The 26050-nt window shown below is 38.4% G+C and overlaps 1 protein-coding gene across 6 annotated transcripts in view; it reads left to right on the top strand.

Moving 5' to 3' along the window:
- SUCLG2 (succinate-CoA ligase GDP-forming subunit beta) overlaps positions 1–26050 on the top strand; it is a 337465-nt gene that overhangs the window by 217991 nt on the left and 93424 nt on the right. For all 6 annotated transcript variants that reach the window (XM_027121350.1, XM_027121348.1, XM_027121346.1 and 3 more), the window contains one exon: positions 18108–18228. In XM_027121350.1, coding sequence (XP_026977151.1) covers positions 18108–18228 — 121 coding nt within the window. The remainder of the gene's footprint in view (positions 1–18107; positions 18229–26050) is intronic.

Below are 26050 nucleotides of genomic sequence, written 5' to 3'. Positions count from 1 at the left end.
GTTGTCGTTCAGTGGTCTTTTTTGAATGAGACATCATTTGCTTTTATATTCCATTAAAGCAATCCTTGAAGATGCTGTACACACAAAAGAAAATCAGGGTACCCATAAATTCTGCAGCTGATTTCGAGTCAAACATATGGGATCCTTTGGAGACTTCATGAAGCAGAGGAAGAGGAGGAGAGGCTGGTGTCTGGGTAGCATTGAAGTTAGTCCTGTTATTGGTCAGGACCTAAACAACAGAAACTCAGTGTTCCTTCTTTTCTAGAATACTAACTATTCTAATATGCCATTTAATAATTATGCTGTTTTAATAATGGCATTTTAGGGACAAAATCCCCTTTCAGTAAAGGAAGACATCTGTTCTAAGTTAGATTCTGATGTCAGAAATGTTAAAATTTCTAAAGGCTTTTTATCTTAGAATAGAGGACAAAGAAGGAAATTCTGCCCCAGTCTATACAAAATCTTGTAGGGCAAAAAGAGAGAGAGAGAGAGAGAGAGAGCACCAGGCAGCTTTTGGGGAAGGCAACATGATTTGTGGATATTTTGTCTCTAAGAGGTAAAGGAGGGATGGGGAAGACAGAATCAAAGACCAGGCATAGAAAGGGTCAAAATGAAGTTAGTGGGTATCAGAAGGAGGGATTTCTAGTGTCTGGATTAGATACTCTGATCAGTTTAGCATAATATCTGATAGAGGCTACATGAAATCATTCCTTAATGCCCACCCATTAACTATCACCAGATAAGACCAAATCCACCTTGACAGCCCAATGCAAGGAAATCTACCTTCTTCAGCCTAATAGGTCTGTCTCCAAAGGCACTGGCCACATTGCCCTACTTCCCATTTTCAGATCTGAAGGCTTCACCCTAAGGTGATGGGTGTCCTTATAAACTTCTGACTGCTGACCATCCCTCTTGGTGCAGATGAAGGAGCTTATTCAATGTAAACTTTTAATAAGATGCACAGATGCTAAAAAGTACATGGTCATATCCTTGTAGACATCATTGTAAGTAGGTGGTGAATAGCTATTAAATGGGAGTTTTACCATGTATGAAGAGATATTCTTAGTTGAGCTGTGGCTTTGAGGTATCTTTTTTGCTCTCTGAAGATCAGGTTTACCACTGGATTATAAAATCAGTAAAGGCAGACTATGACGTTTTGGTCACCAAATTGCTATATCCCCACATCTCAACATTGTAGAATCTTAGCAAAATTTTGTTGAATGTTCTTTCTTTTAATATCCCTGTCATACTTTATTGTTCTCCAAGGCTATCTAGGGGGAAAAATGAGTTTCAAACCTTAGTCTCTGAAAGTCAGTTGGAGCTAACAGGCACTCACTCCTGTTTTGTATTTACTTGTCTCATTTTTAGTAAACTTCTCCCTACCTTGAAGAAATGTACATACATTTAGACTGATTCATGTGCAGATCTTCAGTGCTTTAATTCTAAGAATTGGAAATGCTTCTCATTGAAGTATTCAGCTCCTCAGCATAACCCATTTTAATAATTTTCCAGTCCAGTTTGTGCCAAAAGATGCAGTTCATTTCTGACAGGGTCTCTATTAAAGTCTTTCAGTTTGCAGTTCTTTTTATCAATCTTCATTTATCCATAAAAGCCAAATTTGACCTAGATGTGTAATGACGGATGACAACACCTTGAGTTTCTAATCCCTGTTCTCCCAATGAATATTGCTGTATCATCTCTTCTTTTTATAGATTAAAAGTTTACATAAACTTAGCACAGTGGAGTAAAAGCAACAGCCTAGCGCTGGTGGTGTTCACCGTGATTGGCACATATGGCTTGATTATACATTTAGTACATTTGTGCGGGAATGTTTCTCCAGGATTTCCTGAAAGGGTGATGCAGTTGATGTCATGAGAGATGAAGAGATGTTTCCAAGGCCACATACCTAATTCAGGGCAGAGTACAGATCCAAGCCTCCTACCTGACTAGTAGTGAAATGTTTTATATGCTTGCTTCTTTGCTTGTTTGTTTTTTTATTGAAGGAGGATTATTTGGGGAAATATAAACAGGCTTTCTTTTAGCATGTGTCTGGAGTCATGTTGTACTATTGTAGAGAAGTCTGATGTACCCTCAAGGTGGCAAGACAGTGGGTCTCTGAATGTGGTGGATCATGTGCCATGTTGGATGAGAGTTTGGGCTTTATGGTCAGGTAGACCTGGATTGAAATTCCAGCTCAGATATCAAGTAGCTGTAGGATCTTGGGCAAGTTACTAACCTCCATGCCCTGCAGCATCCACACCTGAACTTGTTATGAGGATAAAAGGACCTAATACCTATGACATGCTTAGTATATACGTGACACAGTCATGCTCTTAATGAAAAGTTAACTATTCTTAATATTACTTGTTTACCTGGTTATTGATAAAACTCATATGTGCCTGAAGGTGAAACTAGGGTTACGGCAATGGAACAGGGCAAAATGATAACCATGTTTCTTGTTAATTTCTAGTTTGGAACATACAACAAGCATGTGTATATGTGTATATCTTTGCTTGTTTAGTTTTTACTATATCATCCTGCCTAGAGGAGGATTTTTTTTAGCATAAAAAGAGCTCTTTAGCATGTATGTAGGTCATGTTGTAGCATAGTAGTAGACTGGGTGGTACCCTTGAGGTTCCCCTTATTGAAGAAATTTACAGAGAAAGGTCAGTAGTTTTACTTTGTGGTGCATGGATTTCCTTAAGTCAATAGCAAGGAAATATTTTACTATTTCCTACCCTATCCTGTACTCATATCCCTCTCACTTTCTTTTTTATTCTATCACCTCTCCTGAAGCCAAAGGTGAAAACTTCAGATAATTTGCCTATAGACAGTCTAATTTATTTTGGAAAACATTGTTCTAGACTGGTGTCTTCCTCACTTCCATTTATGGTACAATGCACTGTTACAAAAGAAAATCTCAAATAATTTGTAAGTCAGTATATTTCAGTAAGGTCATTCCATTGTTTTGCATGCTTTCTAGGTAAGGTACCCCAGTTACAATGAATGCCTGGCCTTGCATTGGGCTGGCTGTAAGTCTCCTTGGACTAAATCCAATTCCATTTTCCTTTTTCTACCCCATTGCATTTCCCCAAATTTTCATCTTAATTTGTGATTTTAAGCAGGTATTCCATGGAAGCAGCTGTATGTAGTGGTTAAAGCTCTCGTAGTCAAACCAACCCATGTTGAAACCCTATCTGACCACTAACTATCTGCTGAGCGTTGCAAGTTATTTCACCATTCTGAGCCTCAGTTCTCCTGTCTCTACAAATAAGGGTAATAAGTCATAACTCGTAGGAGTTTGGTAAAGATTGAATGAATTATTTGTTGACTAAACAGTGCCTAGCAGTAATGGCGATTACGGAGTACTTATCATTTGCAAGGTAATAGGCTTTGTGTTTTACTTGAATTACCTCATTTAGTCCTGGCACCAACGCTGCAAGGTGGGTATTATTATTATTATCCTCATTTTACAGACGAAGAAACTGACGTCCAAAGAAGTTAACTAGTTCACATAGCTTGCAACTGATAGAGCCAGTACTTATGGGTCAGAGGTCAGAATCAGAACCGCATGGGTGGAATTTTACAGCACCTCAAAGTCAGGATCATATGTTGTTTTTCTTTGTATCTTGACTCCTCTTTTTGACCTCAGAAACCAAAACAACATTTTGCTGTGTGTTGGATTCACAATATGAGGATTAAAGAATAATTTTCAAACATTTACAGCCGAGACAATGGAATAGGCCAGCTTGCAAAAGACGAAGCTCCCTGTCTTTGAAAAGTTTCAAGCTGCTGTTGGCTGACCTCTCAGGTCCTGTCCGCTTCTAAGATTTTATGGTTCATTAATCTCCTTGGCATGTCCACATTACATAAGGTGCCTTTCCCTGCTGCAGGACAGAGGAAGATTACCTGTCTGTGGTTTATATGTTAAATTGTTCCGCCTTCACTCTTAAAAATTAAAATCTCCTACACAGGATCCTGCCAACAATTATTGTCTGAGCTCTATTAAAGAATCCGATTCTCATTTCTACTCCTATTTTTAGTTTTGAGAAGCTGGTTCAGTTCCTTGTTAAAAAGTACTCTAAGCATCATGTAGCACCATTATTAAGAAATGTATTATACAGTATGAATGGAGTGCTAGATGAATTTATGTGAATTATTCCATGTTTGAGAAGGAACCATTAGGTACTTGTTCTAAATAAAATTCTTTAAGGTAAGGAAATTGCAAATGTACAGTTTTTCCACCCCTTCTCAAAACCTTTGGCGTCGTCTGGGCAGCTAGCAATGATGATGGCCCTGAAGATGAGATTACTGTGGCACTTTCTAGGTATTCCAGATCTTTAATTATTTTTAATGTCAGTGCCAAATGAAACATTTATGGAAAAGCTCACAGTTAAGCCAAGTAGGTTGAAAATTTATGCTTACATTGGTGAAATGTCAAACATTATATGGCAGTACTATTTTTTTTTTTTGGAGACAACAATTCTCTTTTCCCCAATTTTTCATGACTCATCTTTTCTTAACTCATCTTTCTTACAGTTTGAAACTTCGTCTTTAGAGAATCAAAAAAGCTTTCTTCATCATTTTTTTCTCCAATTCACAAGAGCTCCACTTTGAAGTGGAAGAAATAATGTTAGTTTTTCCACAGGGATTGATTATAAATTCCTTCTCCATGTTGAATTATACTGGCCTCTAGTGGTTACCTGTCACAATTATGTTTCATATTGCTCTTGCCTTAACTCAGTTATTGTAACACTATACCATATATTTTAATAATTTTTGAGAATCTGTATTGAGCAGCACAATCAGAGTTGTCAGAGGTTTGAAGTAGATTTCATCATGAAATTGATTAAACTTTATGTACCTTGTGCATCTATAAAGACAGCCATTTGGAACTACAGCATAAAACTGGGCTGGAATTCCTATTCTCACACCTGCCTGGGCAGAAATTACAATCCTCCCAGCTGATAAGAACTTTGGGGTGAAGCTAGATGACAGGGTGTGAAAGGAAACCTTACAGATCACACTGTGAGGCAGAAATGTCAGCTTACTGGGGGCACACAAGAAATGGGAGATGACCTTAACAAGTCTGGAGCACCTTAGAAGACTATCCCAGGGTTTCTGGACTGAAAACTTGGACATGATTTTTTTCAGAATAATCTTAAAAATAAAAAGAAATTTAAAAAGAGGCACTTCAAGGCATTTATAAAAATGTGTCTGTCAATCAAGGAGATTCCCCTTTGGTACAACATGAACAAGATTCAAGACTACCCTTTGGGTCTAGCACATAGGAAAGTACACATTCAAGAAATAAACTCATGCTGAGGGACTGTGTGAGATGGATGAAGTGGGCTTCCACAAACAAAGGGATTTTTGTCCAGATGTTTCAGAGAATAAAGAGCAGTTGCAGATGTAGGGTAGAGAGAAAGAAACTCTAACATATCAGAAAACAAATGCTTATCTAAACTATGTGGATTCAGGTAGTGTGTGTGCAGGTCTGGCCTTACCAGGTGCTGTTCACTTCCTGAAAAGCTATGTGGATCTTATGTGATTTGAGAGCTTCTTTTTCCTTCTGTACATTTTTTCTTGTTTGTAAAGCCATCCTACACCTACTCCTTTGGGGTGTATTTTATTGTTGACCATTAATGGCTCAGTGACAGTTTATTGACAAAACAGAATAGTGTGACTTTTGAGACAAATGTGAGGCCACTACTTGCAGCTGGGTCATTGGAGTTTCATGGAAGTTAAACATCATCTTTTGTCCAAGGCTGCAGACCTACATTTTTACTTATTAACCATCTTTTCAGGTTTGTCTCCCTGTTACTTGTGATCCTTTAGGCAGACTGGGAGGCTGCATGGGGATTTGGACTTACTGAGCCTGTCTCTCATTATGCTGAAAATAAGAATTGCAAGTCACCTTCTAGACGGGCCTTCCTTAGTTTTCGTTTGCAGCTAATAAACCAAATGAAGTCATTTCAGTGCTGAGAAGCTCATTTTCACCTGACAAGCTATCATTTGTCATTTATAATGGACAGAACCCAAGATACTAAAGGATTTTGGCTTGTTTTCCTTTTCTGGCCTTTACCTTGGGTGTAGATTCAGACAGTTAATGAGCAGTAATTTCTGATTTGTAGGTGCTAGCCATCTCCCAGAAAGAACAAGAGAAAGTGTTTGAAAATATTCATTAAATGGCTTAAACTGAGTGTTCAGATTTTTCCATTTATTTTATTGTTTAATTCATGTCCATGGATATGTTGTAGAGAGAGGAAAACTAAACTAAAGTTAAGCGTCCAGTTCTAGAATCTGTTTCAGCCTCCAAAGAACGGATTTTCTCAAATTGAAGCTGAGTTAGTCAAAATAGGATGTTATCAGTCTTGCTAGGAAATTATGGTTCACTCAACTCAGTATATGGAGGAAAGTTTATTTACAAAGAGATTGATAATGAGGGGGGGGTAGCCGGTATGCAAACCATAAGAGAAAGTACAAGAGCCTGGGGCAAGTCTGAAGTGAAGACTTCTCCACCTTTTGTGAAGGGACACAGCTACTCAACACAACCTTGCTGGGAGGGACCTGGAGGAATAGAAACACCCCAACTTCCCTCTCCTCTTGCCAAGGCTTCCCGGATGCCAGCCGGGGAAAGGAGCCCATTGATGCAGCCCCTGGAGTCAGCCTTCCGGGACCCAGAGGAGCAGGGTGGGAATGCAGACTTACAGCACAGATAGGTCCCAAAGGACATCCGTTGATTGTCTGTTGAGTGTGTGCCTCAGGAGGTAGAGTGTTCTGAATCCTTTTGTAAAGGGAGTCTAACAACTTGAGAACTCCACTGAGGTCTGCAAAAGGTTAACCAGGGATGGGAGATAATCAGTGATTTAGACACTGAAGTACAAAGAGTTTGGTTAAATTTCATTCCTATCAGGCTGTGGGGAGTGCTTTGCCAATGTAGTTTTTAATTTGCTCCAGACATGGTATTCAGACATTTGCTGAACAGCTAAATAAATATATCAAACTTCCACACAACAGATTACAGTGAGGTCAGACAGTGATATCAGTAATTTTAAAATATTGTCTACAGCAGAGCTGCTTTTTGGTGACAGTGACATCTGATGCTGCTAGTAGATGTAGAATGAATTCTGTAGATTTTCTCTCCTCCTGATTTTAAATATTACCAGGCAACCGTCCTGCCCAGACATTTTAGAAGAGCCCTAATTCAAATGGGATATTGATTTTTAATAATTTCAGATATTTTAAATGGTACCTTTTTTGGAGTTTTCATTGGTTTATGTGTTTTGCCTGAATTAATTCACCTGAATTTAAAATTTTGATGCTAAAGAATATTACCTTCAATGACAGTTTTGGAATTTAAGATTCTGGGTGTAAGGTTTGGGGTTGGAGGTCATTTTACTGGGATGAATAAAGGGTGGGACTTCAGGAAATAAATTGGAAGCTTGTTCTTACAAAGAAATATGGCAGTAAACTGATTTTCCCAAATATACTGATGAGATCCGTTATGAAAAGAAACATATGTATGTGTTTTAAAAATTATTTTACTTAAAAGAATTTTAACATAAATTTTAGTGTGTAATAAATAGCTTATAACTTATTGAGATCTTAGCTGGAAGCTTATATTTTTACTTTTCCCAGTCACATATTTTTTCATTAGGGGTTTTGATAAGAATCTTTGTCAACCCCTTGTTCTTCCAGAAAACTAAATGATCAGATAGATTTGAACAGATGTATGGGGGCATCACAGGATCATTACATGCCACCTTCATCTTACATAGACTTGTTATTTACAGAAACAGTGGGTTTTGCGATTAACTAAATTTATGTTCATTTCTCTGTGGTGTGAAGTGTGAATCTGTGTGGTCCTAAGTTTTGGCTCTGTCTGCCTAGCTAATTTTTTTCTTTAATTGATGTCAGTCACGTAGAAAGGCAAAAAAATCACCCATAGAAACAGTTTTTTCCTTTTCTGTAGGAGCAGTTACCCTGTGGAGATTATTATGTTACAACAGTAGACAGATAGACATCCTGTTTATAGATTAATAAATGGGTTCTTCACCAAGTTGCCAATTTTATGGGTGTTTTCTGTATTAACTCTCCAACTAATGATGATGGAGTATACATATTCACATTCATCAAGATGACATAAGTCTGAGATGATTGGACAAAATACTGCTCAGAAAGAATGTGCCAATAAATATTCTTAATCTGCACCAATGTAGCTTCCATTACAAATAAAATATAGATATTGCATTATGAGCAATGAGTGTCCTGCCTCGAAAACAATTATCTGTTAAGCTGGGAAGGCAGTTTTGTAACCAAAATATTTCTTAACAGTCAATTTTAATAGCTCATTTCTTAAGTGAGCTCTCTCTCTGTCTCTGTTTCTCGCTGTCTCTGTCTCTCTCTTTCCTGAAGTCTTTTGAGGCTTCCAGTGAAAGCATAGAACCAAAATCCCCTTGCTCTGTTTTTTCTTTTAGCTTCAAATGGCTCTGTGGCCAAATTACACATCATAGTAGTTTTTGCAAGAGCTATTTTAAACACAGGGCACTCAAAAAGAACCTTGCATTTGCCATTCTAAATGCTCAAGTGGTTTTTGTAATCCTGGCAATGGTTCTGATTCTCAGTTCAAAAGGATTTGGAAAATGTCTCTGTAAAAAGATAAAAAACATGTCTGTGCAGTTCCCTTGAATCTCTGTGTTCTTCGGTCCTTTTAATTTCTTGTCTCCTGTACCTGCTTTTAATGCCAAACAGTATTTCCATCTTTAGATTTTACCTTCTCCTGAAAATCCTGTTAATAGTTGACTTTAACCACCACCACCATGTTTACTAACAACTGGGGAAGCATTTGTGTCCCACACTTTGACTGGCCGAGGCATTCACGGTTGCTGTTGTTGATTATAAAAGCCTTCCGGGGGCTTCCCTGGTGGCGCAGTGGTTGAGGGTCCGCCTGCCGATGCAGGGGACGCGGGTTCGTGCCCCGGTCTGGGAGGATCCCACGGGCTGCCATGGCCGCTGTGTTTGCGCGTCCGGAGCCTGTGCTCCGCAGCGGGAGAGGCCACAGCGGTGAGAGGCCCGCGTACCGCAAAAAAAAAAAAAAAAGCCTTCCAGTTTTACAGATACTTATAAATATAATCTAAATAGTGCAATGATTGGCATCTTTGGGGAGAAGGACCCTAGATTCCTGTGTCACCTAACCACCCAATATACCAGCTCCTGAACACTTTTCTTGACAGTTCTCTGGGGATCAAATTTTCCACCCTTTGACTCTTCTGCAAAAGATGACTAAAGTTGGATATTCTAAGTTAGAACACAGATCCTCTGCTAAAGCTCTCATAAGCTAGAATCCATACTATTTGACCAGATTATTTTTTTCATGAAGCACTATATAAGCCTAATGCCTCATAGAATACACTTTAGAAAGCTTTGACTTAAGGAAATAGGCACTCATCTTGGAAGCAAGTATGGCTTTATAATTTATATGGTTCAGTATGCATAGTATCTTTTAACCTGTTAGAATAAACCAGTATTCATAATGGAAGGTGCCTTGGTCCTATCTAGTGCTGGAAGTGCATATTCAATTTTTTAAAATTTTAATATACCTAAACATGCATAGTTAATGAGATTGTTAGTGATCATGCTGGATGTGCATTGGGTTTTCTGACTGTCTGATATTTTCTTTGTGTTGAATAAAAGCCATTAAAAGAGGAAATTGTTGACAGACTAAATCTTTAAGTACTAATTATCAAAATATGTGTTAGGTAACTCCAAAGTTAGGAAGACAAATCTATAACACACTTGCTTTGACTCTTTCCTCCACTACAATAGCAGGCATTGTTAATAGGTCACAGAACTCTCTGAACCAGGACGTGACTCCATCATTAGTCTCAACGCAGCACTTTGAATAGCCGCTCACACAGTTACCATACCTCCCACTGGCCATTCCATGGTCTGATATTTAAAATCTGTATCAACAGTGATGTCTCTAATGGCATAATTCTCCATTCGAATTTTCCTGATCATAAAAATAGAAATAATAGCTTTGGCAAAGGGATAAATTTCAACGCATCAGAAAGGGGAAAAGGGGGGCTTACCAGTCTGCAGAGAGGGGTCTTATAAGGACATCTGTCCCAGTTCAGGAGGGACTCTAGGTTTTGGACTAGCTCTTATAGCATCATGACCCCTCCATAGTCCTGTCTAAGTAGGGATTGCAAACCACAAACTCTGGACAACTCTTTTATCAGTAAACAGGGAACATTTTGGGTTGTAAAGAACCAAAACCATTGGTCCACAAAACTACAAAAGATATCTTACCTCTGGTCCATCTTAATTGAGCAGTGAGATTTGAAAACAAGAAATAGTTGGACACCAGAATATAGAACTCAGGACTGTGCCCTTGAAGCTTGGAAATAAAACCAAAATAGAACTGGGGCTCTTGATTAGTCATAGAAGTGACTGAAAGACAGTAGGAAGGAGTGGAAAGACCATGGACTTTGAAGTAAGACTGACTTGGTCCAAATCCTCACTCCACTGCTTAATATCTGTGTGCCCTTGGACAACTTATTTAAGCTCCTTGAGTCTCAGCTTACTTGCCAGGGAAGGTTGTAGTTCATCACTCTTAGCACCTAGGAAAATTAACATTCAATAAATGCTAATCCTCCATACCATTTTACTTATTCTAGTGAGGAGAAGATTGCAGGATACACGTATGGTGAAGAATTCGGGAATAAGTAAATAGAACAAGGATGATTTAGACACATTTTCCTTGTTTCACCCTGGGTGGTCTCAGAGGTCAACCTTAATGGAAACTTGGCTCTCCAACAAAATATTGTTCATCCATCAGATGTCATTTCCATGCTATCAGTTTTGGGATAACAGATAGATATTCCAAAGTTGGAATAAAATGGTTGGGTGTTTATCTTGATTGATTAAAAATGCTGAAATGTTGTTTGGGATTAAGAGTGATGTTTAAGATATTTCCTTTTCTGAGCTTTTCAGGTTGGATTGTTTACTCATTAAAAGCATTTCTTCCTTGGAAGACACTAAAAGGGCAGAGTGGGCAGGTGTTTTTCAAGAAATACTGTTGTTCTCATATCATTTGTAAATCTGGACATCATTTGCTTTAACCCAAGGATCCTAGGGCTTGATTTCATACAAAAGAAAATAATTTCAAACTTCAAGAATAAACAGAAAGTAGAAAAGCAAGCTGTAGAAGCTCACTCAGGTTTCAGCAAAAGGCAAATCTGGTCCCAAGTGGACTGATCTGACGGCTTATTTGTAAGATTACAGCAAATCCCAAGATTGAATGCCTCACCTGAATCACTTCCTTATTGACTGAATCCATTTAGACTCCCCTCTAATTTAGCAGAGTGTTTTTATTAAAGCCAGGCATACAAACATCAATTTCCCAAGCTGCATCTAATTTCCTTCACCATTTATTTTCCTTCGTTGGCCGCCAATGGATTAGAAGACATGATTAGAATTCAGCAGGAAAATAAAAACAACCACAAAAAAGAGAAAAACAGTTCCACAAAAACAGATGCTTAAATAAGAGCAACAACTTTCAGAATTAAAATAACTTGTGATTAAAAGAAAGTCCTTATCTTGCCTAATGTAAAATGCTTGCTTGATTTTTATCAGTAGTGCCTACTGCACTGGGACTAAATTAGCAACCTGAACTGGAAGAAGCAGACAAAACCCAGTAGTTGCACTTACTATGCTTAATGTATACACTACAGTGTGTTTTAAATGCAGTATACTACTTAACTATTTGCAATAATCGTTTCAAAATGGCAGGCTTATTGCTGAAGTCTTTCTGTTTGTTCGTTTCCAGCCAGTGTCAGGGAGAGAAAAAGAATAAAGCAAAGGCATTCAAGTCATTTTATGAACTTGTTAAAGGTACAGGTTTGTTCCAAAGGAATGATATTCATGTTGGAATGGACACATTTATTTAATCAGCCATCGCTACAGCCTAGGTACATTAATGCTGTTGGTGAGAGCAAGAAAATGGTCCAACAAAGGAAGAGAACTTAAAATCTGAAAACTCACTATCAAAGAAATATCAAATGATGCAAAGGAGGAGTGATGGTTGCACTGAATTTGAGGATAGCCATTAGTCAAATCGTGTCTGTGTCAGGGGGTGGCAAACTATGGCCCATGGGCAAAATCTGGCGTCCCACTTGTTTATGCGAATAAAGTTTTATTGAAACACAGTCTGCTTATTCATTTAAATATTGTCTGTGACCGCTCTAATTTTGCAACAGCAGAGTTGAGTAGCTGGAACAGAGACTGGCCCTCAAAGCCGACTAGCCCTTAACAGAACAAGTTTGCTAACCCCTCATGTATGTCAGCAGCGCCTCTACGATCACCCAGCTGTTGCAGACAGCCCTGCGTGTAGTATGGTAAAACAAACCCTGGTTGAAACTATGACTCCTTAATAGCTAAGAAACCCTGAACTCTCAGAGCCTCAGTCTATGCATGAAATAGAGGTTATAAAACCTATCTTATAAACTTAATGTGAGTGTACTGTGGATGATGCTGAATAAATGATAGTTTCCTTGCCAGATGCCCTGAAGTCTTTACAGGTGTCTAGAAATCAAAGGCTCTTCAATCCCCTACTCATGGCGTTTGCTCTGTAAGACTGATTTGGTTCCTGCTGCTGTGGTCCATCTCATTTCCCACCACTTCACTTTGCAAGCCCCAGCCTCCTGTTACTCCTCCAGGTTCAGTTCAGTTTCTCAAAGGCACCAAGTTCTCTTCTGCCCCCTTGACCTTTGCCCATGGTGTTCTCTTGTCTCAAAGTACTTACTCTTCATTCCTCTCATGCTCTACCTGGCCTCTTCTAGACTGTCCTTCAGATCCTACGCTAAATGTCACTGCGTACACGAGGCCCTCCCTGACCACCCAGTGTAACATGAGTCCTGTCCTATGATCTCAAAATACCCAAAGTCTCCCTCTCCTTCATAACCAATATCATGGTTTACGATTTCAGATAATGGATACAGAACATTTTTTGGTCTGTTTTAGAAAAGTCTTTCTTGTCATTCTCAATGGTTAAAAGAGTGCCTAGCACAGAGTAGGCTTTCAAGAATATATTGTTTCATTCAGCAATCTGTCAATATTTGCCTGTCATTAAAAGGAGTCAGGATAACCTTAAAGAAAAAAAAAAAAACACTGAAGTTTTGATTCTGATCACATACTAGCTGCATAATTTGGTACAAGTCACTTTTACCTCTCTGAGCCTCACTTTTCTCATCTGTAAAATGGGATAGGTGTTACCTACCTCACACGTTTACGGCAGAATCCGCTCTGGTAATGAATGAGAAAATACTAAGCAAAGTACATACTGTGGGACCTCAATAGGTTTGCTGGCTCCAAAAGATATTTGATGGTAAAGCTGTAGCCCCAGTGATTCTCCAGATCTTTGGTACTCTCAGTTTTCTTATCTGTAAAATGGGGATAAAAATTATATCCATCTCATATACTACTTATGTGTTAAATGTGTTAATATATGTAAAAATGAATACTGCCAACCACCTGATAGATACCTAGTAAACGTTAGCTATTGTTGTATTTGTGATTATTGTTAATCTTTCAATTCTTAAAGATTATGAACACTTTTCTGGGGAAAGTGCACATTCTAACAAAATTCTGTAAATAGTTGCAAAAAGTTCACAATTCCCCTGTGCTATCTCTATATGCAGCAAGTTACCCTTTGCCATTATCTGCCTTTGAGGCCAAATTCTAAAGAAGCAGCTTAGTCGAGGACTTACCTAAAATTATGTCCCAAAATTGTGTGTGTGTGAACTTATCTGACTGAGCTTGCCTAACGTTCATTAGATTCTGAAAAGGATTACGTTCCCCAAAAAGGGTTTTAGTTGGGATTTTTGTTTGTTCATTTAGGGTTGAGATGAGCTTGATAAATACCAAAGGCTGTAGCTTTTCTTCTTTGTAAGTTCATTCTTTACTTTTAATTGTGGACTGACATCTGCAGCCAGAGTGTATTTTGCAAAGCCAAATACACGCAGACATTTGAAAAACCTGCATTTGGACTGCCCGGCCACCTGCACAGCTGCCAACAGCTGCCACCACAGACTCCTCCTTGGGAGTAGCTGTCTGGGGTCCAGGGACCTGTGCAGTGGATCTGGCTCCATAACTGCCTTGCTAGATGATCTTTCCTTTTGTGAAACAGTAAATAGCAGCCCTTGTAATCCTCAGCTGAGAATGTAGAAAAGCCTGCTCCTGAAAGCACCCAGAAATCTTCTGGGAGAGTTTCGGGTTCGTAAATAGACCTAGCACTGACTTTTTAAAAATATGCCCCTTGCCAGGGGGAAGAAAAAGACTATTAAAAAGTTTCTATTGGTATTGTCATGGAGCAGCAATTAGGGGTTGTAATAATAAATGAACACGTGAGGCACACATTGAAAATTTGACATGCTTTGTAAGTGCCAAGTAATAATAATGATGTCACAAGGCTTTCATTTTCAAACTGTCTTAATTTCATTCTCAGTTTGAGATTGCAGATTACAGTAGTTAATAATTGGCCCAGAGTGAAACCTTAAATCAGATTTCCATTAAAGTGCGTGACTGCAACAAATTACTTTACAGGAGGAGAGAATGGCATTGTCTCTGGTGGTGTGCGGTCTTCCCATCACTCCTGGTGGTGATTTCCTCTTGGTGCTCCATGATACGCAGTATGTCCTAAATGATCCCATGTCCCTGAGCTACACAGCGTGTGTACTTCTGTGTCTTGCTGCTCTTGTAAAAATTCTAACTTCTTTGTTAGTATCAAACTCTTTTTCTCCTCTCTCTCTCTCTCTCTCTCTCTGTCTCTGTGTCACATTCTCTTATGCTCCCTCTCTCACTGCTGGTCTTTCTCACTGTCTCTCGTGCTCTCAGATGGTTGCTCTGTATTTCTCATCTCATGTTTGCTCATGCATTCACTCTTCTCTCTGTCCCTGTCTCCCTTTCCCATCACTCCCCCTCTACCCCTGAGGGAGACTTTCAAAGCTTGTCTTCACCCAGCTCTGGGAAAGCAAGGAATAAGGCAAAAGAACCAAGTTCCCATCCCTGGCCTCTAGTGCCTGCCACTCTTTACCTCATCTGGATTTCCTCAGGTTACTTCCCCATTCAGCCTGTAGGTCCTGAATGAACTAACTTGGGTGACAGCTCTGCCTTCATCCTGGCTGCCCTCTTTTACCTAAGTTCCTGCTCGCTCTTTCTCTTTGTCACCTGGAACATCACTTCTTCCAAAAGGCCCCTCTTGCTACAGCAGTCTGTACCACTAGTGTTGCCCTGGTCTTAGCTCTGTGAGACTAAGGAGCCAGGATTGTAATTGCCAGTTTGCTGGTCTGCCTCAAACTTGTCTTTGAACTCTTTGAGGGCAGTGATGACATCTTATTCATCTCCATCTCCCAGGCACTAAACTCTGTGCCTGGTTTGGGAGATGGCCATTAAGTGTCTATTGAAATTAATTTCATTCACTCTTGAAACCATTATTTATTAGGTGATTACACTATGTCATGGATTGTGCTAGCTGCTTATAAAAAAAACTCCTGTGGTAGAGGAGCGCAAAGGTGACCCACCCAGGGTGTTGTATCTTGGGCATGGGGATACAGGGTGAGAGGTGAATATACTGCATTGGAGAACAGTTGTCCTTTTTTCAGCACACCTAACAAAGCCACCTATTCATCCACCATTGGAAAAGAGGGCTTTTCCTTGGGTTCAGTACCAGTTGAAGTGGTTGGCTCACTTTTAGGTACATGTTGTTGTATGAAGAGTATCTGTATTTGTCAGATGCTCGTTAAACACAATGAGATAACTGACATGAAGGACTCATGGGAACTGATACTAAATGAGGCAATACCAGAATCACAGCTCATATCTGACTCTTGCTCCAGGGTATACATCTACTGAGAAGCATTGGATCACAGGGCCAGGGGCATCTTCCTGCCTCTTGTGCCTCACTCCTGCCTATGTGGATGACTTCATATATGTTTGCTGTGTGTGGTGTGCCTACTCTATAGAACAATCATACTGTTTTAGATGGATTAAAGAGAATGATTCACCCTAACTTGATGACACAGAAAAGCTTCACTGAGAAGTTATTGACATCTGAACTCATCCCTAAGGAATGTGCAGGTTGCACCATGGCAGAGGTATAGAGGAGCCACTATGTGCTTTACTAGAAAGCTTAGTTCTTCTACAGAAACTGAATGAGCCTCAGCTCTTTCTGAGTTTCTCTCTTGGACCCTGTGGAGTCATTATTGCTCTTGAGTGGTTTTTGTCTTCCATTGTTCTGGCCGGCTCCTCTCCATCCCACAGCTATTTGAAAACTACTGCTGTACCAGGCCTCAATACTAACAGCATTTAATAGCCATCATTAGAAAGCAAGCTTCTGCTTACCAGTCAGCCTGCTGTGAATAGTAATGGGAGATTTCTTTTTTGGGAGTAGCTCCAGTGTCTAATTGGTTTGGAAAATATTGCTCATTTATTTTATTCTTAAAACATTACCTTTTTACTGAACTTTAATAAGTTTCTGTTTCTGTTACATTCAAATTCAACATAGCTGCAGTCTACTGAAAGGTTTTCTTCTTATACTTGCTGTCTAGGTAACCTGTCCACTTTCACCATAGCTTGTTAAAATAAATGCATGTGTAAATATCCATTAGGTACCTTACAGACATGTAATAAGCATCTCACACGTCTTATTTAGGCCTTTCAACAACTTTATGGACTAGGTACTATTATTCCCATTTTATAGGTGAGGAAACCACGTTCGAGGCAGGGTGGGGCCCTTGCCCAAGATTCCAGCTCTAGCAGCTGGCATGAATGAAGAATCAGTAGGCAATCTAGAGCCTGACTTTGAGCCTTACCACTGCTACTTGTTAGCTATGTAACACTGGGACACATCATGTGAATTTTCTGAATGGCTTTATCAGCTATAGAGGGCTAACCATCACTGTACTTACTGTACTGTAATGCAGGGATCAAAATTAAAAATGAGGGTTCATGTAATGGCACTTTTTAAAGAGTTAAGTGCTGAACAAATGTAAGGTATCCTTTTCTCATATATTTTGTGTAGTTAATTTAACATATTGAAATAATGGGATTTAAAAATGGCATGCAGCACACACATATATGCTTTGCAATTAGTGTAGCATAATTTAATTGTGACTCCATTGTTGGAATTTTGATGCCTCCAGCTTGATGAATAGCCGTTATCTGTGGGTGTTATCAATTAATCTAGGTAATGAATTCTCTTCATTATCTCGTTCTTCATGTTAATTATACAGGATTTTCTTACAACTATTTATCAAGTCAGGGCAAGTACTATTTTTTTGGCCCACATGCCTTTTAGTATGGAATATGTATAAGCAGGTTAACATGATGGGTTTAAATTTACATTTCTGAAAAATTCTAGTCAGTGGCTTGACTTTTCTTATATCCTTGTAGTGTGAGCTTGTATCTTTTTATTTTGGGGGTCTTTTTTTTTAATCAAAAAGGTCATTATCTAAGATAATTAAGCTATCTCTGACTTTTGAGAATATACCTCTAGCATATCAAAGAGGTATTAAGGAAGCATAGAAAAATTGGAATTTTTACCTAATAATACAAAACAACAAATAATTAATGTTACTAGTTTTGAAATATTTTATGAGGTACCAGGACAGGTAAAAATTCAAGTATAAGCCATGGAGGGAAAAGACGTAACTACATGAAATTTTAAATGTCACTATGCATAAATAACATCCATTACATCTTAACAAATGTTACATCTTACAGAAAAACCCAAACGAACTTTCTGGCCAGCCCAATATAAGACACAGCAGAAGACAGTGTATAAGAAATGAGTGGTGACTGAATTCATTTTGAATTCAGAGAAGTGATTGATAGGATAATCTGGGTTAATATGGTAATGTTATATATTGATACTTATTAATTAAATACTAAATTTTAACTCCAACATTTTCTGGGTCTTGTTTTATAGTTCCTATTCTGTTTTTTTTAAAGATGATTATTTTAATTGTCTCTGTTGTTTAGCCAATTATTTGGGGGAATGTTGACTGTCAGCATTTTGATGGGCACCTTCCTATTTTTTATTTCAGGTTGAAGCCATCCTAGTCAATATTTTTGGCGGAATCGTCAACTGTGCCATTATTGCCAATGGGATCACCAGAGCCTGCCGGGAGCTGGAACTCAAGGTGCCGCTGGTGGTCCGGCTTGAAGGTAAGTTACTGTAGATTTCCACAGTGCCAGTACCCGCCTTCTTTGGGATCAGGTGACCAGCATGTTCTGCATTCACAAACTTCCTGAGACAAACATTAGGAAACACTGGATTACATAAGATGAAGCAAATGCAGTACTTTTCTGAGCTTTTAATCTGCATTGCAGCTCTCCAAGAATGGCACATGTTATGAGTCTCCAAATTTTCCAAACATATTCCAGGGTGGAGCCCTTTTATTATGAATCATATCATGAGATTAGTGTTCTGGGAAAAACACTCTTAGAAATGTTGCTCCAGGAATTTTTCATCATGGGACGCCAAGGGTTCTCAAACTTTTTGGTCTGAGGCCTCCCTACTTGTTAAACTGGAGAACCCCAAAGATCTCTTGTTTATTTTGGGTTATAACTGTCGATATTTATTAATTTATTTAACTGATTAATAAATTAATCTGGTAAGAGGAATAACTACTTGGAACTTTTTAAATACTCACTTTTTAAATAATAAACTTTTAATTTTTGTATTATATATTTTACATGTAAGTATATAAACTATATAATTTATGAAGAATTAAATATATCTTTTAAAAATTTTAGTAAGATTAGCAGCACTGTTTTATGGCTTTGCAAATCCCTTTAATATCTAGCTTAATATTTGCTTCTGCAACAGATCTGTTGCAATATGCTGTTTTGGTGGAAGTATATGAAGAAAATCTGGCCTCATAGAGCTATGTATCTGGAAAACAGAGCAGTTTTTAATAATCATTTCATATAATTCTGAATATTATTCTTTGATACTACACTAAAACCTGTAACAGTGTCTTTATTACAGATAGGTTTTAACATAGAATCTGAAATTATTTCAACGAACTTTTTTTTTTGAATTTTTAAAAATTATTTATTTGTTTATTTTTAACATCTTTATTGGAGTACAATTGCTTTACAATGGTGTGTTAGTTTCTGCTTTATAACAAAGTGAATCAACTAATACGTATACGTATATCCCCAAATCCCCTCCCTCTTGCGTCTCCCTCACACCCTCCCTATCCCACCCCTCTAGGTGGTCAAAAACCACCGAGCTGATCTCCCTGTGCTATGTGGCTGCTTCCCACTAGCTATCTGTTTTACATTTGGTAGTGCATATGTGCATGCCACTCTCTCACTTTGTCCCAGATTACCCTTCCCCCTCCCGTGTCCTCAAGTCCATTCTCTACGTCTGCGTCGTTATTCCTGTCCTTCCCCTAGGTTCTTCAGAACCATTTTTTCCTTTTTCTTTATAGATTCCATATATATGTGTTAGCATACGGTATTTGTTTTTCTCTTTCTGACTTATTTCACTCTGTATGACAGACTCTAGGTCCATCCACCTCACTACAAATAACTCAATTTCGTTTCTTTTTATGGCTGAGTAATATTCCATTGTATACATGTGCCACATCTTCTTTATCCATTCATCTGTTGATGGACACTGACGTTGCTTCCATATCATGGCTATTGTAAATAGATCTGCAACGAACATTGTGGTACTTGACTGTTTTTGAATTACGGTTTTCTCAGGGTATATGCCCAGTAGTGGGATTGCTGGGTCGTATGGTAGTTCTATTTTTAGTTTTTTAAGGAACCTCCATACTGTTCTCCATAGTGGCTGTATCAATTTACATTCCCACCAACAGTGCAAGAGGGTTCCCTTCTCTCCACACAGTCTCCAGCATTTATTGTTTGTAGATTTTTTGATAATGACCATTCTGACCAGTGTGAGGTGATACCTCATTGTAGTTTTGATTTGCATTTCTCTAATGATTAGTGATGTTGAGCATCCTTTCATGTGTTTGTTGACAATCTGTATATCTTCTTTGGAGAAATGTCTGTTTAGATCTTCTGCCCATTTTTGGATTGGGTTGTTTGTTTTTTTGATATTGAGCTGCATGAGCTGCTTGTATATTTTGGAGATTAATCCTTTGTCAGTTGCTTCGTTTGCAAATATTTTCTCCCAATCTGAGCATTGTCTTTTCGTCTTGCTTATGGTTTCCTTTGCTGTGCAAAAGCTTTTAAGTTTCATTAGATCCCATTTCTTTATTTTTGTTTTTATTTCCACTTCTCTAGGAGGTGGGTCAAAAAGTATCTTGCTGTGATTTATGTCATAGAGTGTTCTGCCTGTGTTTTCCTTAAGAGTTTTATAGTGTCTGGCCTTACATTTAGGTCTTTAATCCATTTGGAGTTTATTTTTGTGTATGGTGTTAGGGAGTGTTCTAATTTCATTATTTTACATGTAGCTGTCCAGTTTTCCCAGCACAACTTATTGAAGAAGCTGTCTTTTCTCCATGGTATATTCTTGCCTCCTTTATCAAAAATAAGTGCATAGGTTTATGTCTGGGCTTTCTATCCTGTTCCATTGATCTATATTTCTGTTTTTGTGCCAGTACCATACTGTCTTGATTACTGTAGCTTTGTAATATAGTCTGAAGTCAGGGAGCCTGAATCCTCCAGCTCCCTTTTTCTTTCTCAAGATTGCTTTGGCTATTCGGGGTCTTTCGTGTTTCCATACAAAGTGTGAAATTTTTTGTTCTAGTTCTGTGAAAAGTGCCATTGGTATTTTGATAGAGGTTGCATTGAATCTATAGATTGCTTTGGGTAGTATAGTCATTTTCACAATGTTGATTCTTCCAATCCAAGAACATGGTATATCTCTCTGTTTGTAGTATCTTTAATTTCTTTCATCAGTGTCTTATAGTTTTCTGCATACAGGTCTTTTGTCTCCTTAGGTAGGTTTATTCCTAGGTATTTATACTTTTGCTGCAATGGTAAATGAGAGTGTTTTCTTAATTTCTCTTTCAGATTTTTCAGCATTAGTATATAGGAATGCAAGAGATTTCTGTGCATTAATTTTGTGTCCTGCTGCTTTACCAAATTCATTGATTAGCTCTAGTAGTTTTCTGGTAGCATCTTTAGGATTCTCTGTGTATAGTATCATGTCATCTGCAAACAGTGACAGTTTTATTTCTTCTTTTCTGATTTGGCTTCCTTTTATTTCTTTTTCTTCTCTGATTGCTGTGGCTAAAACTTCCAAAACTATGTTGAATAATAGTGGTGAGAGTGGGAAACCTTGTCTTGTTCCTGATCTTCATGGAAATGCTTTCATTTTTTCACCATTGAGAATGATGTTTGCTGTGGGTTTGTCATATATCGCCTTTATTATGTTGAGGTAAGTCCCCTCTATGCCTACTTTCTGGAGGGTTTTTATCATAAATGGGTATTGAATTTTGTTGAAAGCTTTTTCTGCATCTTTTGAGATGATGATATGGTTTTTCTCCTTCAATTTGTTAATATGGTGTGCCACATTGATTGATTTGCCTATATTGAAGAAACCTTGCATTCCTGGGATAAACCCCACTTGATCATGGTGCATGATCCTTTTAATGTGTTGTTGGATTCTGTTTGCTAGTATTTTGTTGAGGATTTTTGCATCTATATTCATTAGTGATATTGGCCTGTAGTTTTTTGTGTGTGTGTGACATCTTTCTCTGGTTTTGGTATCAGGGTGATGGTGGCCTTGTAGAATGCGTTTGGGAGAGTTCCTCCCTCTGCTATATTTTGGAAGAGTTTGAGAAGGACACATGTTAGCTCTTCTCTAAATGTTTGATAGAATTCACCTGTGAAGCCATCTGGTCCTGTGCTTTTGTGTATTGGAAGATTTTTAATCACAGTTTCAATTTCAGTGCTTGTGATTGGTCTGTTTATATTTTCTTTTTCTTCCTGGTTCAGTCTTGGAAGGTTGTGCTTTTCTAAGAATTTGTCTCTTTCTTCCAGATTGTCCATTTTATTGGCATATAGTTAGTAATCTCTCATGACCCTTTGTATTTCTGCAGTGTCAGTTGTTACTTCTCCTTTTTCTTTTCTAATTCTATTGATTTGAGTGTTTTCCCTTTCTCTTGATGAGTCTGGCTAATCGTTTATCATTTTTATCTTCTCAAAGAACCAGCTTTTAGTTTTATTGATCTTTGCTATTGTTTCCTTCATTTCTTTTTCATTTATTTCTGATCTGATCTTTATGATTTCTTCTGCTAACTTTCAGGGTTTTTTGTTCTTACTCTGATTGCTTTAGGTGTAAGGTTAGGTTGTTTATTTGAGATGTTTCTTGTTTCCTGAGATAGGATGGTACTGCTATAAACTTCCCTCTTATAACTGCTTTTGCTGCATCCCATAGGTTTTAGGTCATCATGTTTTCATTGTCATTTGTTTGTAGGTATATTTTGATTTCCTCTTTGGTTTCTTCAGTGATATCTTGGTTATTTAGTAAAGTATTGTTTAGCCTCCATGTGTTTGTATTTTTTATAGTTCTTTTCCTGTAGTTGATATCTAGTCCCATTGCGTTGTGGTTGGAAAAGATACTTGATACAATTTCAATTTTCTTAAATTTACCAAGGCTTGATATGTGACCCAAGATACGATCTATCCTGGAGAATGTTCCATGAGCACTTGAGAAGAAAGTGTATTCTGTTGTTTTTGGATGGAATGTCCTATAAATAGCAGTTAAGTCCATGTTGTTTAATGTGTCATTTAAAGCTTGTGTTTCTTATTTATTTTCATTTTGGATGATCTGTCCATTGGTGAAACTGGGATGTGAAAGTCCCCTACTATGATTGCATTACTGTCAGTTTCTCCTTTTATGGCTGTTAGCATTTGCCTTATGCATTGAGGTGCTCGTATGTTGGGTGCATACATATTTACAATTGTTATATCTTCTTGGATTGATCCCTTGATCATTATGTATTGTCCTTCTTTGTCTCTTGTAATAGTCTTTATTTTAAAGTCTATTTTGTCTGATATGAGAATTGCTCCTCCAGCTTTCTTTTGATTTCCATTTGCATGGAATATCTTTTTTCCATCCCTTCACTTTCAGTCTCTGTGTGTCCCTAGGTCTGAATTGGGTCTCTTGTAGACAGCATATATACAGGTCTTGTTTTTGTATCCATTCAGCCAGTCTGTGTCTTTTGGTTGGAGCATTGAATCCATTTACATTTAAGGTGGTTATCGATATGTATGTTCCTATTCCCATTTTCTTAATTGTTTTGGGTTTGTTATTGTAGGTCTTTTCCTTCTCTTGTGTTTCCTGCCTAGAGAAGTTCCTTTAGCATTTGTTATAAAGCTGGTTTGGTGGTAATGAATTCTCTTAGGCTTTACTTCTCTGTAAAGGTTTTAATTTCTCTGTCGAATCGGAATGAGATCCTTGTTGGTTAGAGTAATCTTGGTTGCAGGTTTTTCCCTTTCATCACTTTAAATATGTCCTGCCACTCTCTTCTGGCTTGCAAAGTTTCTGCTGAAAGGTCAGCTGTTACTCTTATGGGGATTCCCTTGTATGTTATTTGTTGCTTTTCCCTTGCTGCTTTTAATATTTTTTCTGTGTATTTAATTTTTGATATTTTGATTAATATGTGTCTTGGCGTGTTTCTCCTTGGATTTATCCTGTTTGCGACTCTCTGTGCTTCCTGGCCTTGATTGATCATTTCCTTTCCCATATTAGGGAAATTTTCTACTATAATCTCTTCAAATATTTTATCAGACCCTTTATTTTTCTCTTCTTCTTCTGGGACCCCTATAATTCGAATGTTGGTGTGTTTAATGTTGTTGCAGAGGTCTCTGAGACTGTCCTCAATTCTTTTCATTCTTTTTCTTTATTCTGCCCTGTAGTAGTTATTTCCACTGTTTTATCTTCCAGGTCAGTTATCCGTTCTTCTGCCTCAGTATTCTGCTACTGATTCCTTCTAGAGAATTTTAATTTTCATTTATTATGTTGTTCATCATTGTTTGTTTGCTCTTTAGTTCTTCTAGGTCCTTGTTAAACGTTTCTTGTATTTTCTCCATTCTATTTCCAAGATTTTGGATCATGTTTACTATCATTACTCTTAATTCTTTTTCACGTAGGCTACCTATTTCCTCTTCGTTTGTTTGGTCTGGTGGGTTTTTACCTTGCCCCTTCATCTGCTGTGTTTTTCTCTGTCTTATCATTTTGCTTAACTTGCTGTGTTTGGGGTCTCTTTTTCACAGGCTGCAGGTTTGTAGTGCCTGTTGTTTTTGGTGTCTGCCCCCAGTGGGTAAGGTTGGTTCAGTGGGTTGTGTAGGCCTCCTGGTGGAGGGGACTGGTGCCTGAGTTCTGGTGGATTAGGTTGGATCTTGTCTTTGTGGTGGGCAGGACTGCGTCTGGTGGTGTGTTTTGGGGTGTCTGTGAACCTATTATGTTTTTAGGCATTCTCTCTGCTAATGGGTGGTGTTGTTTTCCTGTCTTGCTAGTTGTTTGGTATCGGGTGTCCAGCAGTGGAGCTTACTGCTTGTTGTTGAGTGGAGCTGGGTCTTAGCGTTGAGACAGAGATCTCTGGGAGAGCTCTCGCCGGTTGATATTACGAGGGGCCGGGGTGGGGGGTGGTCTCTATTGGACCAATGTCCTGAACTCGACTCTCCCACCTCAGAGGCTCAGGCCTGACACCCGGCCAGAGCACCAAGACCATCAGCCACATGGCTGCTAGTGTTGGAGGGTCTCTTGCAGAGGCAGGGAGCAGCTGTGGCTTACCACAGGGACAAGGGCACTGGAGCAGAAGTTCTGGGAAGTACTCCTTGGTGTGAGCCCTCCCAGAGTCCACCATTAGTGCCACCAAAGAGCCTGTAGTCAATGAACTTTTTATGCTCTGTGATATGGAAATCTATTGGTCTGTCTTGCACAGTAAGTGGATTTTACACGTGCATGATTTAATCATATGGAACATTTTGGATTATGCAGATCTTCCAAAGGTTAACACATTTCAACATACAATATCAAAAAATTTACATCTGTTAATATCACACCATTATCAGAAAAGCTTCTAAGTTTTGAGAAGCTGTCAAGGTGGTAGATGCAATTTTTCCAGAATTCTGATTTTCATTTGAAAATACAAATTTTCCTTATAATCCACAGAGTGCTAAGCTGTTGTCCTTGAAGTGGCAGACTTATTACTTCACTCATTTTTGAGAACATGTCTGCCAGGTGTCTAAGTCTGAACAACCACAGTATGTTCTTCACTCTTCCGTGGAAAAGTGGGTGGTTTAGCTCTCTACGCAAACAGTTATACAAATGCTTTGCCTCAGAACATAGTTCAGTATGCAGCAGAGTGCCTTTTGTATGCTTCCCATTTGATCACACAGAATATTAGAAATATGTGTACTCAAGGGTGGAGATTTAATACAATTAGTTTTTATTGTATTTTTTACTGTTCATTACAAACATTCTTACTTGAAAGTGGCAACTTTTCCTTGCAAATGTGAGGTGGTGAAAAATAACATGAATAACTATTACAGATTCATGCTGCTTGATCCCATGGTCACATGCCCACAGTTTTACGCACAATTACTTTTGCTTCATCAGGGCAGATTATTATTACTACTACTACTACCACCACTACTACTACTACTACTACTTTAAAAGTAGTTCTTACATCAGGGACCTCCCCCAGGGTTCTGTGAGCCACACTTGGAGAACCACTATAGTAGAGAAGTGAAAATAGACAGTTTAATATGAAAACTATGCAAAAGTCCTGTCCACATCGTCAACAGATTCAGATTACAGCGATCAAGCAGCCCCTTGCATAGATTTCTGGAGTATCATTTTGGGGACAGCTTGATTTCTCCAATTAGTATGCTGGTGCCGTTATTCCCTAGAGTCTTTCTCCTCAAGATAAAGTCTAGGGATATTTTGACCCTACTGTGTAGCCCCATCTTCCTTTGAAGTCAAGCCTCCAGAACAGCTGCAGTCCATTTTTCTCTGTTTGCTTCTTTCTTTGTATCTCTTTCTTCTCTCACT

The sequence above is a fragment of the Aethalodelphis obliquidens genome, unplaced genomic scaffold (genome assembly GCF_003676395.1).
Source record: "Aethalodelphis obliquidens isolate GAN/ISIS:26980383/991018 unplaced genomic scaffold, ASM367639v1 scaffold22, whole genome shotgun sequence".
NCBI lineage: Eukaryota > Metazoa > Chordata > Mammalia > Artiodactyla > Delphinidae > Aethalodelphis > Aethalodelphis obliquidens.
Note: the sequence above shows the minus strand (reverse complement) of the source record. Positions and strands in the feature narration are given on the sequence as shown.